General features: G+C 51.8%; 1 protein-coding gene across 4 annotated transcripts in view; it reads right to left on the bottom strand.

The window, feature by feature from the left end:
• GRIP2 (glutamate receptor interacting protein 2) overlaps positions 1-13,557 on the bottom strand; it is a 92,949-nt gene that overhangs the window by 1,530 nt on the left and 77,862 nt on the right. For 3 of the 4 annotated variants that reach the window (XM_060631860.3, XM_060631859.3, XM_060631861.3), the window contains exons 15-22: positions 11,772-11,838; positions 11,534-11,679; positions 10,569-10,713; positions 8,532-8,671; positions 7,727-7,906; positions 6,518-6,707; positions 4,814-4,919; positions 634-777 (exon numbers count right to left, since the gene is read on the bottom strand). In XM_060631860.3, the coding sequence (XP_060487843.3) occupies positions 634-777; positions 4,814-4,919; positions 6,518-6,707; positions 7,727-7,906; positions 8,532-8,671; positions 10,569-10,713; positions 11,534-11,679; positions 11,772-11,838 (1,118 nt within the window). Of the gene's footprint in view, positions 1-633; positions 778-4,813; positions 5,218-6,517; positions 6,708-7,726; positions 7,907-8,531; positions 8,672-10,568; positions 10,714-11,533; positions 11,680-11,771; positions 11,839-13,557 lie in introns of those variants that run through there. The other variant, XM_060631862.3, reaches the window with a different exon arrangement.

Raw genomic sequence — 13,557 nt, 5'->3', positions numbered from 1 at the left:
CACTGCGTTTGTCCCACAGCGCCCCCTTGCGTTCTGCATGGCAGCACATCCTCCAGTTAGCACCAGTCACAAAGGGGAAGTTAGATATAGGGCACCTTCTCAGTTCTTTTTCAATCCTCTCCCTTCCACCCAGAAGAAAGTCTCCGTGGGGTACCAACGGGTTTTCACCCTTCTAACACTTGCTCCTCTCCCAATTTACCAAGAGGCTCTGAGCCTTCTGAGGACTACCAGCTGAGAGGTTTCTTCTCTGTTTTTCTATATAGTAACCTACAGATGGCAAGGGAGGCTGGCTTCTCCTTTAAGGAAGTGATATATATAGATACACACATACAACTACATATACATGTATTCTATATAAATGCCTTTAGATCTTACACACACACTAACTTAAGTGGGAAAACAGTGAGTCTACTTAAAGAAATGTATTAATAGCAGCCTGGTGTGTATCATTGGGGGTGGGGGTGTGTATCACCCAAATGATGAGAATTTTGGAAAACTCAGTCTAATACCAAATCGTGTTTGGTGGTGGAGAATGAAGCCCAGAGAGGGGTGCAGCCCCTCGGGAGCCCCTGGTGAGTCCTCGCGGCCCCGGGACACCCATCCAGGCTTCCCGTGCCCAGCCCCGGTGCCCACCTTGTGCATCTCTAAGGGTGTCGGCACAAGCAGCTCCTGTGTCTCTTCAGGGGACGCTCGTACCTCCTGGCTCCTCCGCCAGGGCCGGTGGCCAGGCCTGCCCTCAAGGGCCACGCTCTGCACCGTGCCCGTCATGATGGATGCCTGAGGACACACAGAGCTTCATTCAGATGCTTGTTGGCTCGCCGTCTGCAGTCAGCATCTATGGACACCTGCTATGTGCCAGCCTTCAAGGTCACAACAGTGAACAGCATAGTCATGGTCCCTGGCCTCCTGTGGCTCTCAGTCTGAGGGTGTGCAGGGGTGAGGTGGGGGAGGTCCTCGATCACACCAGCAATTAGCATACTAATTGTTGGCACTGAATGGCACTTACTCTGTGCCGAGCTCAAGTCTAAGGACTATTCCCACAAAATTCATTTTGCTCTCTACAATCCTATGAAACAAGCAAATACCATTCTACCATTCCTTTGGTCCATTTTATAGGTGAGGAAACAGAGGCTAAGAGAAATTAAGATCTGAACTCGGAGTCTGGCTTCAAAATCAAAGGTTTTAACCACTCTGCTACCCTGCTATTGGTAAAAATAAGTAAGATAAAATCACTCACAAAACCTAAAAGAGTTTACCGCCTCAAGATTCTCACTGAAAGATCTTAAAGGATGAACTGAGACGGGAAACATGGAATGCGAGAAACAATGGTGAGCAAAGAAATTACCAGTAACAGTAAATGAGTATTGACTAAAATCCCACAAAACTAATTTTGAGCAATTTTATAAACAAGTGGGGAGAGGAGTTGGTATGGTAGGGAAATGGAAGCATTCTGTAGGGCCTGTCTCATTCGGGAGGAGGACAAAGGCACTGATTAGACTTTGTTAAAAAAAAAAAAAAAAGAAAAAAAATAAGGAAAGTGAAGATGGTAAAAAAATTCAAGGCAAAGTCCACCGGGCCTGGTCTTTTCAAAAAGTCAGCAACATGGTCTATCCATGGGACGGAATATTATGTGGCCATAAAAAGCATGAAGTATTGATACGTTCTACAACATTAAGCTAAATGAAAAAAGGCCACATAGCGCATGACTACATTTGTAAGAACAGGCAAATCAGACAGCGGTTGAGAGATGTGGGACTCCTTTTTGGGATGTTAGAAATGTTCTGGTCATGTATGCACAACATTGTGAATACACTATAAAAGCCCTTGAATTACTAGTGATTATCCTTAATTCATTCTTTTTACTTTTAATATTTAATTTACATTTGAACGGTTTGTAAATTTTTTTAAAAAAATTTTTAATGTTTCTTTATTTTTGAGAGAAAGAGAGAGAGAGTGTGAGCAGGGGAGGGGCAGAGAAAGGAAGACACAGAATCCGAAACAGGCTCCAGGCTCTGAGCTGTGAGCACAGAGCCCGACCCAGGCGCAAACTCACAAACCACCAGATTATGACCTGAGCTGAAGTTGGACGCTTAACCAGCTGAGCCACCCAGGGGCTCCATAACATTATGTAAATCTTATGTTATGTGAATTTTATCTTGATAAACAAAAATTTTATGTCAGCATCGTTAAAAAGGCACTGGACTAAAATTAAGAGAGACTGAAAAGGCATAAAAACCAAGTGCCAAGCATGGATTAGGGACTAGTTTAGCCAGACCAGACCTAAAGGGAAATTTGGGGTCAACTGTGAAAACCTATGACCTTGCTATTAGAAGAGATGAAAATATATTAGAAGATTATTTCCATATACGGAAAAACAGAGTAGCTGACTGAAAAAGCATATAAAAGAGCATGTACATCATGGTTTTGTTATCCTAAAAATGCATACACACTCACTTAAGCAGTAACAGTGGTAATCTATGTGTGATGAGGCTGTTTTGTTCTTATGTTTTACTCTGCTTATTTCATTTTTTATTTTACTTTGTTTATCTAATTTTGCACCATCCACATGTGTGGCTTCTGTAATAATAAAAAAAATTAAATGTAAAAATTCAATATTAAAAGTAAAACAGGGGGATGCCTGGGTGGCTCAGTCGGTTAAGTGTCTGACTTTGGCTCAGGTCATGATCTCATGGTTCGTGGGTTCAAGTCCCATGTCGGGCTCTGTGCTGACAGCTCAGCGCCTGGAGCCTGCTTCGGATTTTGTGCCTCCTTCTCTCTCTGCCCCTCCCCACTCACGCTCTGTCTCTCTCTCTCTCAAAAATCAATAAACGTTAAAAAAAATTAAAAATAAATAAAAAGTAAAACAGGGGCACCTAGGTGGCTCAGTAGGTTGAGCATCCGACTCTTGATCTTGTCATGATCCCAGGGTCATGGGATCAAGTCCCTCATCAGGATCTATGCTGAGCATGGAACCTGCTTAAGAGTCTCTCTCTCTCTCTCTCTCTCTCTCTCTCTCTCTGTCTCTCTCTCTCTCCCCCCTTCCTCTGCCCATCTCCCCGGCTCACACTTTCTCTCTAAAATAAAAAAAAAAGGTAAAACGAATTAAGGATAATCACTAAAAGAATAAAAATTATAAAAAATATCCTTTTTCATGATGGAAAGAGTGCAGGAATAGGAGATTTATCAATACGAGAAAAGTTAAGATAGATCAGAAGTATTGAGAAAGTAGGATACATAGAAAGTATAAATTCTTTGCTAGAAATAACTTTATATTAGTAATCACAAAAAGAATAAATGAACTAAACTTGCCTTAAAAGAAGACCCTTGGCTTGGGGGGACAATCAGCTATATATAGCATACAACAGATACACTTAAAATGAGAAATGTACAACTTAGTAACACAGTAAGTTTGAAAATAAAGAAATTGGAAAAAAGACAGGAAACATTACTAAAATAAAGCTGGTGGAGCCATATTATTATGGGAAAAATGGAATTTAAAGTGGAAAGCAGATAGGGATAGAGATACTGATTAATAACAAAAAGAAAAATTCACCAAGAAGTTATAGTCATCATGCGCTTAATGACAGACAAATTTTGACATAGACAAAAATTGACAGAATGTCAAGAATTTGCCAAATCTCTACTCACAATGGGATTTTATCATACTATTAACAACAACAAAAAACCACACAAAGATAAATAAAGCATATAACATTTCATCAGGATGCAGATTTGAACAAGTTTATGAACAATCTTGATCTGCAGAGAACCTTACACCCAAAAAAGGGAATTCACATTGTTTTGCAGGCATACACGAAACATTTACTAGAACTGATACTAGAAAGAAACCTCTCCACTTCTGTATATGTTAAGGGTCTAACTAAAATTGTACTAGACATTTTTTAAATATTTGGAACTGAATGATCAATTAAAGCACTACAAATCAAAACTTGTGGGATGCAGCCAAAGCAGTACTTATGGGTAAAATCATAGCTTAAGATGCACCACAGTAGAAAACAAGGGAAAATGAAAATTAAGGACCTAAGAAACCAGGAAAAGTATCATTACTGAAACACAAAGAAGTTAAACACAGAAATGAGTAAGATAGGAAACAATGAAACACAAGACAGAATTAGCAAAGCCAAAAACTAGTTCTCTGAGGAGCATAGTAAATAGCAAGGCTGGTGGAGAAAAAAAAAAAGGCCCTAGTCAACAATATTAGGGGCAAAAGCACAGGTAAAGCAGAGGTTTACATTATCGCTCTCAGAGTATGAAGGAGCTTCTGAAATGACCCAGCTGGATCTTTCCTAGACCTTCTGCGCAGCCTGTTCTGTTGTGGGCAATGTTGACCTCACACAAAGCTGTAGTCACTTCTCAGCCCCCTGACCCCGATCCCCTGTGCTGTCACTGATGTTGACATCCACATGCTTCCACAGGGCATGCCCAAAACCGTGTCCACATACTGCACATGCACACACAGACACCAAAACTGTCCCTGTGCATATCCAACTGTGCACACTCAGACACACCTGCTCTGAAATGCCCACACGCATGCTCCCAATGCACACATGATACCAGACAGGTTCACACGTGCATACGCCTCGAACCGCCACACCACAGTGTTCTCAGTCACACTTGTGTATGTGTCCGCACATGTGTGCAGACACCTTTACATGGCAGGTGCTGGGTGAGTGCATGACACACATGACACGCAGGCAGGATCCCATCAACACGCTTGTCTCCTATGGCATGCCTGTCAGTGTGTCCATGCACAGGTGCCCCCAGGAAGGTCTGCGGGGTGGGTTGGCCCTACCTCCAGTTCCCTCAGCAGCTCTGACTGACCACACGACTCCAGGTCTTCGAGGGCTTCCCCGAACATGCGCCAGAAGCCCTCCTCACGGGCAGGGCCAGGGGCTGGGCTGTAACGTAGGAACCAGAGAGCGTCAACTCCTGGTGGACAGATGGGCGGGCAGGCGGGCTGGGGCCTGAGGAGTCTTCGGGGCCCCAGGGCCCGGCGTTGGGCTCAAGGGGCCAGAGGGTGGGCGGGCGGGCGGGCGGGCAGGCAGGCGGGCATCCTCGGTGGCAGTGCTGGGGCCCCGGGGCAGTGGTTGGTGACACGGAATGGGGGGAAGACGCAGTTAGGGGCGACCAGGACTGTCGGTGGCCAGTTAGAACAGGGGCAGATGAGACGGGGTGGAGAGCGGTGACACAGGACGCCTGGGAAGAGAGACAGACGGACGGACAGACAGATAGACAGAGAGGAGATCCATGGTGTAGCCCCAGAGGACGGCCCCTGGCCCCACCCAGACACATGGCATCATAGCACAGTGACAGGGACAGAGCTGGAGCCAGCAAGGACACAGATGGATGGAGATGGCGTGTCTGTGCTGGGGAAGGGTCCAGGCCACCCCACAGCTTCCGTCACAGGGTGTAGGAGCCCATCATCACTCTAAAATTGAGGCGCGATAGAATAATACCAAGTCACACTTGCACGCTTCATAGTTCACAAAGCCACTTGCTGCCTACAAAGTCCTGGCCGCTTATAAAGTATGATTTGCAAAGCACTTTCTTATAAAGGCCCTCCAGCTTTTATCTCCTAGGGAGACTCAGGGAGGCTGATGCATGATAGTTGCCTCCTGCCCTTCCCATTTTAAAGATGAGAAGACTGAGGCTGAAGGACATTCTCTCCATTCAAATCATTTCTACAAATGTTTTGAGCCAGGGCTCCATCCACAGGGTTCGCGGCTACGGAGGTAAAGAAGGTGTCGCCCCTGTTCTTAAGGAGCTGGCGGTTCCTTCACAAAGTGTGCAGGAGTGCCTCCTGGGTGCCAGGCACTTAGCAGAAGGGACCACAGCCAGGGAACGCATCAGGTGGACACAAGGCAGCCAGTGCCATGAGGAGGCTCACATGCCTTCTGCCTGAAAAAGTCAGGGAAGCTTCCCGGAGGCAGGACCTGGGTTTTGAAGGCACAGTAGGCCTTGGTCAGGAGAGAGTAGGCAGAAGGAAGTGCCTGATTGAAAGCCCAGATGCGGGAGGGCTCAGTGAGGAACAGCCACAGGGCCTGTTCTCCACAGGGGCCTCCTCCAGGGGTGACAACGTGCCCTTCAAAGCCAACACTACAAAACCCATCGCTTCCACAGCTCAGGGCTGGCACCTGTGACCCGAAGGCCCTTGTAGGGGGGCCATCAAGGAATCTGGGCTAAGTCAGGAGGGTTGGGTTCAAGTTCTGAGTCTGTTGCCTTTCTTCTGAGAACGCGAGATTAGCAGACTTCGGAAAGGCAAACACCTTCCACACATTTGCCACGGCAGCACCCTCTGCCTAGCACAGCCTCATTGCCATCTCAGCCAGGCCGAGGCAGCTCTGACGGACGTTTCCTCCTCTCTCCTGGGAAGAGACCCTCCTCGGGAGCCAGACAAGACTCCTCCGCTGCCCCCCTATGGTGGCACAGGGACCCTCACCCATCCTAGCCAGGAGACCGTGACTGCCTCCTCCCTCATGGCGTTGCCACCACAGACCTAGTTGGTGGCTCCCAGTCCTCCTCCTCCTCCTCCTCCTCCTCCTCCTCCTCGGGGAAGCTCTCGTCTGTGGGGGCTGGGGTGTAGCTTGTCCTCCGGGGCTCCGTGGGTGGGGGGCTGCTTCTCAGCCGGCTGGGCCGCCACTCCTGGGGGGTCACACTCCGAGCCGCTGCCTGTGGAGTGTAGGAGCCTGGCAGGTGGAGAGGGGGGTGTCTGAGAGGGTATAGCTCACCCTCCTTTCTGCCCCTTTTCCAGCTGTGCTGGGTGACCCTGGATAGGTCTTTCCCCCGTCTGGACCTGCATGACTACTCAGAGTCCCCTGAGGGCCCGGCCGCCACCCAGAACCCTCTGAATCACCCAGCAGAAGAGTTAATGCCCAGGGCTCCAGGACCCTGTCCCGCCTCCATCAAGCTTCGCCCAGCTGCCCCTGCACGGGAAGGAGTTTCACTATTTTGACCATTCCTCTCTGACTGCCTTTGGGAGCTCTGAGGACCCTGCCCCGGGAGTAAGCTAAGAGATACTGATCAAGTACTTGAGATGGGGAAGCTGAGACCCCAGGGAAGGCAGATATACAGACAGTGAGGACAGGGGCTGGGAGCCACCTGAGGGCACTTAGAAGCCTCGCTCCACTAGTTCTCTGAGCTTGGCCTTGGGGAGCCCCTGTGGCTCTGTGTTGCAGAGGCCAGAAGGCCAGCTGCTGCAGTCAAATGCCCCCAACCCCCAAAGCTACCTATGGGTCTCAACACGCATGGGCAGGGGAGCTCGTGTCCTAAGAGGGTGGCCTGGAGGTGTCCACTTTAAGGCTGGATCTTGCGGGATGAGGTGGGAAGGGGTTTTTTGCCCAGGACTCCACGGATGCAATAAACATTGATTGGGCACCTGCTGTGTGCAGGGCACTGGGCTGGGAATGACAAAGACAGAAGTATGGCCAGCTTGGTCCCTAACCTCAGGGTGGGGAACTCTGAATAGCCAGCTGAGGTGCTATGGATGCTAATCAAAAGATGTGTGAAGGCCTGGGGTCCATGCTCTGAGCAGTGAGGGGCCCTGGGAATGGCTGACGTGGCTCAGGTGGGTCTGCCTCCAGGAAGCGTCCCTGAAGGAGCTGGGAGAGGAGGAGGAAGGATTAAGCAGAGGGAGCAGCCCCTACAAAGGCCTGGCAGCTGGGGCGGCCCAGAGAGAGCATGTTGCTTATAGGCGATGAAGTGTTACCTGGGCCCCCAAACCCCCCCTCTGTGGCCGAGCTGTCCCAGGACTCCACGGCGCTGTCCACGCTGGGCACGGCAGGGGAGAACCGGGCTGCCAGCAAGCCTCCTTTGAGCGCCTCTGGAGTGTCCTCATCTGCATCGCTGGCCTCGCTGAGGCTGCCCGACTTGCGGTGTGGGAGGGGGCCTGGGATGGAAAGGGGGTGTCACTGCCACTGACCTCTGACCTCAGAGACAGAGATGCTCAGTGAGCCTCAGTTTCCCCACTTCAGTCTGGTTTGGGAACTCACAGGCACTAAGCACTCCCCCCGAGCCTGCTGCTGGGCCCCCTGATATGAGGGAGGTGGTGCACCAATGGGCAAACCCATTTCACAGACAGGAAAACAGAGGCTGAGTTCTCTGAGCTGGGCCTCGGGGAGCCCCTGTGGCGTTGTGTGTGCACAACATGCCCAAGGTCACAGGGTGAGCAACAGTGGGGCACGGGTCAGAAGGAAGACCCTGAAGGCTCCTTCCACGGCGGGCGGTGGCCTCGCTTGCCAAGGTACAGGGTACAAATCGGGGGAAACTGAGGAAAGGACAGGTACGGCCCGAAGGCATAACGAGCAGCTGTGAGAGGCAGGAGGCAATGAAGTCAGTGGGTGGTTCAGGCCCAGACTCTGCCCCATACAAGCTGTGACCCTTCTGAGTCTAGTCTCCTCAGCTGTCCCAGGTGCCTTCCCGCCTCTGTGGGGTTTGGTGGGGATTCCACGAGGCTGGGCACAGAGGGGTTCCCACAAGGGCTGAGGGCCCCCAGGTGGTGGGGTGAGGCTCACGGTCTAGCTGCTTCTTGATCTTCAGTGTGACAGTCTCACCAGCCACCTGCAGGAGGTGGATGGCCTCACTCAGAGGCCGGCCCTTGAGGCTGACGCTGTTGATGGCCAGGATGCGATCCCCAACGTGGATAGCGCCAGTCCTGGGGAGGGGGCACAGGACAGAGAACGAGACACAGTCGAGGCTTCAGAGTGGGGGTCTGCCCTCAGGGAACTCAGGAACCCCAAGGCACAAGCCCGACGGACCTCAATCAAACCCAGCTGCAACAGAAGGCAAGTGTGATCTCTGGTGGTATGAACGGAGGTACAAAGTCTAGAATTTGGAAGGGGAGGGATCCTGCCTGACTGTAGGGGCAGGTTCTGGAAGCAGGGTCAAGCATGAGTTCTGAGCACGGTCTGAATCGCGCAGAGCAGCTGTCAACTACTACGTGATCTGGAGCCCGTAAATGAGAGTGATAAACTTACTTTACCTAATTCTAACTGAAAGATGGATGGATGGAAGGGATTCATGCTTCTCTCCATGGACAGCCTTTCCCTTTCCCTTTCCCTGGGCCTCAGCTTCCTCACCTAGAGAATGAGCACAGGGTGCCCAGGCGACCTCACAAGGGGATGCAAGGGGCTGGCAAGGCCAGGCAGCAGCATTGATCCGGTCCAGTGGGTTTCTGCCTGGACACCATTAGAATTACCTGAGGAGCTTTTCTAAACATGCACACGTCTGGCCCCCACGCCCGGCCAATTAAATGGTATCCCTGGGAATCGGGCTGGGGAAGGGGATCCTGAGGAACAGCCAGCACTGAGAGCAGGGAGAGCAGCTGCAGGTGGGCACCGCCCACCAAGCTCCCCAGGAGTCCAGGGGACTGAGTAAGTCAGGGCGGTGGCAGGCTGAGTGAGGGAGGGAGGTCTGTCCAGTTCGGCAGCCGCCTGTGGCTACTGGGCCCCATAGAGTGGCTGCCACAAACTGAGACGCCTTGACTTAGGCAAACTACGCACCAGATTCTGAAGACACAATTAAAAAAACAGTGTAAACTATCTCACTAATCATTTGTATATTGATTACGTGTTGAAATAAATACATACATAAGATTCATTTTATTTCTCTTTATTTTTCTAATATGGCTACCAGGAAGTTGATAATTAAATGTGTGGCTCGCATTACACTGCAGCTAGACAGCACTAAGCTAGATCAGCCCGGTGAGGGCACGGGGGACTGTCTGTTGTGCTCCCAGCGTCCAGAATGAGCCGCCACATAGTAGGTACCCAGTAAACGTGGGAGTAGATGAACATACTTGAGGTGGGAACCATCCACACTGGCCCCTGGAGTGGGCCAGCAGGGGGCGCTCCGGGAGCAAGGACACCAACAGGGAGCCACGGACCACACTCCTCAGGCCCCTCCGTCCCACTGCAGCACCCCGTCACCACGTGGCCCTTCCTGCTTTGTGTCCTCCCCCAGGGGCCCAGCCTGCCCCCTCCAGGCCTGCCCAGTCTCTCCCTTTACAGCCAGTTCCTCTCAGTGTCTGGAGAAAGCTGCATCTCGCCCAGACTGGGACCACCTCCCTGTGACCCCCATGGGGCCCTGTTCTACCTCTGGGCCCCAGATTCACCTGCTCCTCCCAGTCTGGCCAGCCTGGGGCACCCTCTTTCTCACACCTTCCCCAAAGGAGAGGACAGCAGGGGGGCCCATAATGCCTGCAGAAAAGCCCCATGCTGTGCCAGGATTGAAGGCACACAGCAGGTGCTCCAAAAAGGCTCACAATGCTGACTTTCCAGAAATCTCCAGGAATCTCCACGTTGGGAGAGAGAGGAGAGTTGGCATACATTTATCTGGCACTTACTGAAGCTGGAGAGGTCAGCCAGGGAGGGACTGGTCTACCTCTGTGGAACTGAGGCTCAGTGAGGGAAGGGACAGTCCTGATGTCACCCAGAATGTCAACGTTGGAACCAAGGTCAGAATCCACTTCAGCTGTTCTCAAAGCACAACCCCTGCCCCATGAGGGTCCCTGGGCCCACCCCATGCATCCCCCCCCCAGAACCCTGGCTCACCTCTCAGCCAGACCACGCTTGGTGAGGCCTGAGATGACAATGGGGTCAAAAGGCTCCTCTGTGCCCGAAATGGTGATACCCAGGGGACCCCCGTAACGTTTCAGTTCCACTGTGTAGCTAATGGCACCCGTGGTCTCCTGTTCATCTGCAAAGGTGGCACCTATCAGGGCGGGGTGCAGTGGGGCAGGATCCAGGAGATGGACGCCCCCAGCCCCCAACACCTTGGTGTCCTTACTCCCACTCGCACTCACTCATTTGTTAATTCACCCACTCACTCCTGCCATGACTTTGGATGGCACAACCCGGGGACCCTGATGCCATCTTCTGCCTCCAGAAATGTTTTCTGGCACCCAAATACCATGAACCCAGCACTCTAAAATATAGATTTCATGCATGACACAAAATAACGATAATGAGAAGAAGAAACCAGATTTCCAGCTTTCTTTAAAAAAGAAAACTTAGAAGAAGTTTTGCCCACAAGACAGCATCCTTCCCAGAGTAGGAGTTGCCTCTCTGAATAAGGGATTGGCTCTCCAGGGACCACAAGCCTCACCCCTCCTTACTGCCTCCCCAACCTGTATACATTTTTCTTACCTTCTGTCCAGTTCACTCACTTCTGTCACCTGTCTGGCCTCAGAGGTGTCACAGCTTTTACTTCTTCACTCACACACTGCCCTTGCAGGGTGCAGTCATTGAGGCATCCCTGCCCCGCCCACTCATCTGTTCGCTGCTGCCCCCTGGGGGTCCCCTCTGCTAGGCTTTGTGCTGGGCGCAGAGGATCCAGGCAGCCCCAGGGATGGTGAGACATCTGTGCTGGGGCTCCTCCCTGCATCTGTTCATTCAAGGAACCTGCACCAGCAGCCTGCCTCCCTCCCTCCTTGGCCAGAGGGAACCTCAAATTGCAAGCTGGGGACCCATCATCCGGGGGTGGACCGAGAGGCGGCAGGGCCGGGCAGGGGCCATACCGGAGTTGTCCTCGTCCTTCCGGATCTTCAGCTTCACCAGGTCCTCGCACTGCCGCAGGATTTGCACAGCGTCCTCCATGGGGCAGTTGTCCAGGCGGATATTGTCGATGGCCAGAAGCTTGTCTCCTGGCTCAAGGGTGCCGGTCCTGCATGAGCAGGGGTCGGGGACAGAAAGAGGCTGGCACACGCTACTCCCCCTGGATTACTCCCCCTGCCCTGTGCCCAGGGCCAGCCCTACCTGTGTGCCACGCTGCCCTTCTTGATGTCAGAGATGATGAGGGGCTCTCCTCGCTTCCTGCTGGTCGCTGGGGGGGGGGAGGGGGGAGAAGCATGAATCTGACCTTTGACCACCTCAGCCTCAGGGAATTTGGAGGGGTCAGGAGTTAGAGCATGTCCTGCTCTCACTGCTTCCTGTCTGGGTGACCGTGAGCAAATCAGCCCCCTTTCTGCCTCAGTTTCCCCTCTGTAAAATGGGGGGGGGGATGCCACAGAACTCATGGAGATGTCATGAGATCAAACTAGACAAAGCAAAACCTAACATGGATCCCGGCACATAACAGGTGCTCAATCCACATCAACGCTTTTCCCTTCTGCTCAGCCCATCCCCCAGCAAACTGCGAACTCCTTCAGGGGCTGTGTCAGGGACTCCCTCCCACCTGGCACAGGGCCAGGACCCAGGAACTGGGTGACCCTTCCACAATTGAGTTTTCCCTTCTCCCATCTGCAGGGAGTGCTAGCTGAATGGCCCACAGGGGGCTCCCTCTCTGGAAACTGCCTCTGACCAAGAGAACAGCCTCACCCAAGGTTATGCAACTCCTGGGTACAGCCTGGTCCAACAGAGGTGCAAAGGCCTGGCTCCCAGCCTCATTCAGGACAACTTCCAAAGCCTTCCTGGCCCTCGGGCTCTCCGTGGGATTGGCTGAGCCACCTGCTGTGGTCGCATCACAACCCAGCTCCTCCAACTGCCCAGCCCCACATCCTTCACCTCGCACAGGTGGTGATTCCAAGAGCCCTTCTCAGCAAACCCCCGGAACATAACTCTGTCTAAGAAGCTCTTTCTGGGGAAACGTGACCTAAGACAATGGGTGTTGCATGAATAGCTAAGTTTTCTTGTGGAAAGAATCCATCTGGGCGAATGGGTTTTCCCATTAGTGACCAGATGGTAGGAGCCTCTTCTAGCCCATGTGGCATCTTTGCAGATGAGACAAGGGCACCTCTTCCAACTGATGTAATAAAATTGTAAGTCTACCTCAAATGGGCATCCTTGTGTCATGTACAACTTGTGCAACTGTATCTGGCAGCCCTACCCAGAGGTTCCTGGGCTGGAAGCAGCTTCTCCCCTCCCAGAGTGCTTAAACTTCCACCTCCATTGACTGTGGAGTCTGGGGAAGGAAGGAGCTGCAGTCACCCTCTGTCAAGCCCAGGGTGGGGACTGAGGATCATTTCACACAAGGACTGCAATCCTGGTCTTCTGTTCTCTGGGGTTCCCTGAATCTCCCTGGGGAATGAGGTCCAAGCATCTGTTGCCTGACCTGGGGTCAGCCTACCAGTGTGTGTGCTGCCCTGGCCAGAGTGGACACCCGCCAGGAGGTCACCTCAGCAGGGCAGTGGGGGTGGCAATGCTACAGCCAGCCGGGGGGTGTCTCCACCCCTTATCCCAACGTCTTTCCCTTCAGGATCCCCAGGGCACAGTTGAATCTCGACTATGTATGTGCAAGGGAGAGGGAGAGGGAACAAAACAAAGATCCCCACCCTCCTGGGGCTACCAGTCAAGCGGGGGACACAGATAATCAACAACATTTTCAAGCACAGCTGGCCTTTGAACTATGTGGGGGTTAGGGGTGCTGTCTCCCCATGCAGTTGAGTATTAACTTTTGACTCCCCCAAAACTTAACTACTAATAGCCTACGGTTGAATGGACACCTTACAAATAACACAATTGATTAACATGTACTTTGTATGTTATATGTATCACATACTGTGTTCTTAAAATAAAGTATGCTAGAAAAAAGAAAATGTTAAGA

The sequence above is a fragment of the Panthera onca genome, chromosome A2, assembly GCF_046562875.1.
Source record: "Panthera onca isolate mPanOnc1 chromosome A2, mPanOnc1 haplotype 2, whole genome shotgun sequence".
NCBI classification, from domain to species: Eukaryota; Metazoa; Chordata; class Mammalia; order Carnivora; family Felidae; genus Panthera; species Panthera onca.
This window is presented reverse-complemented; position numbering and strand designations above follow the sequence as displayed.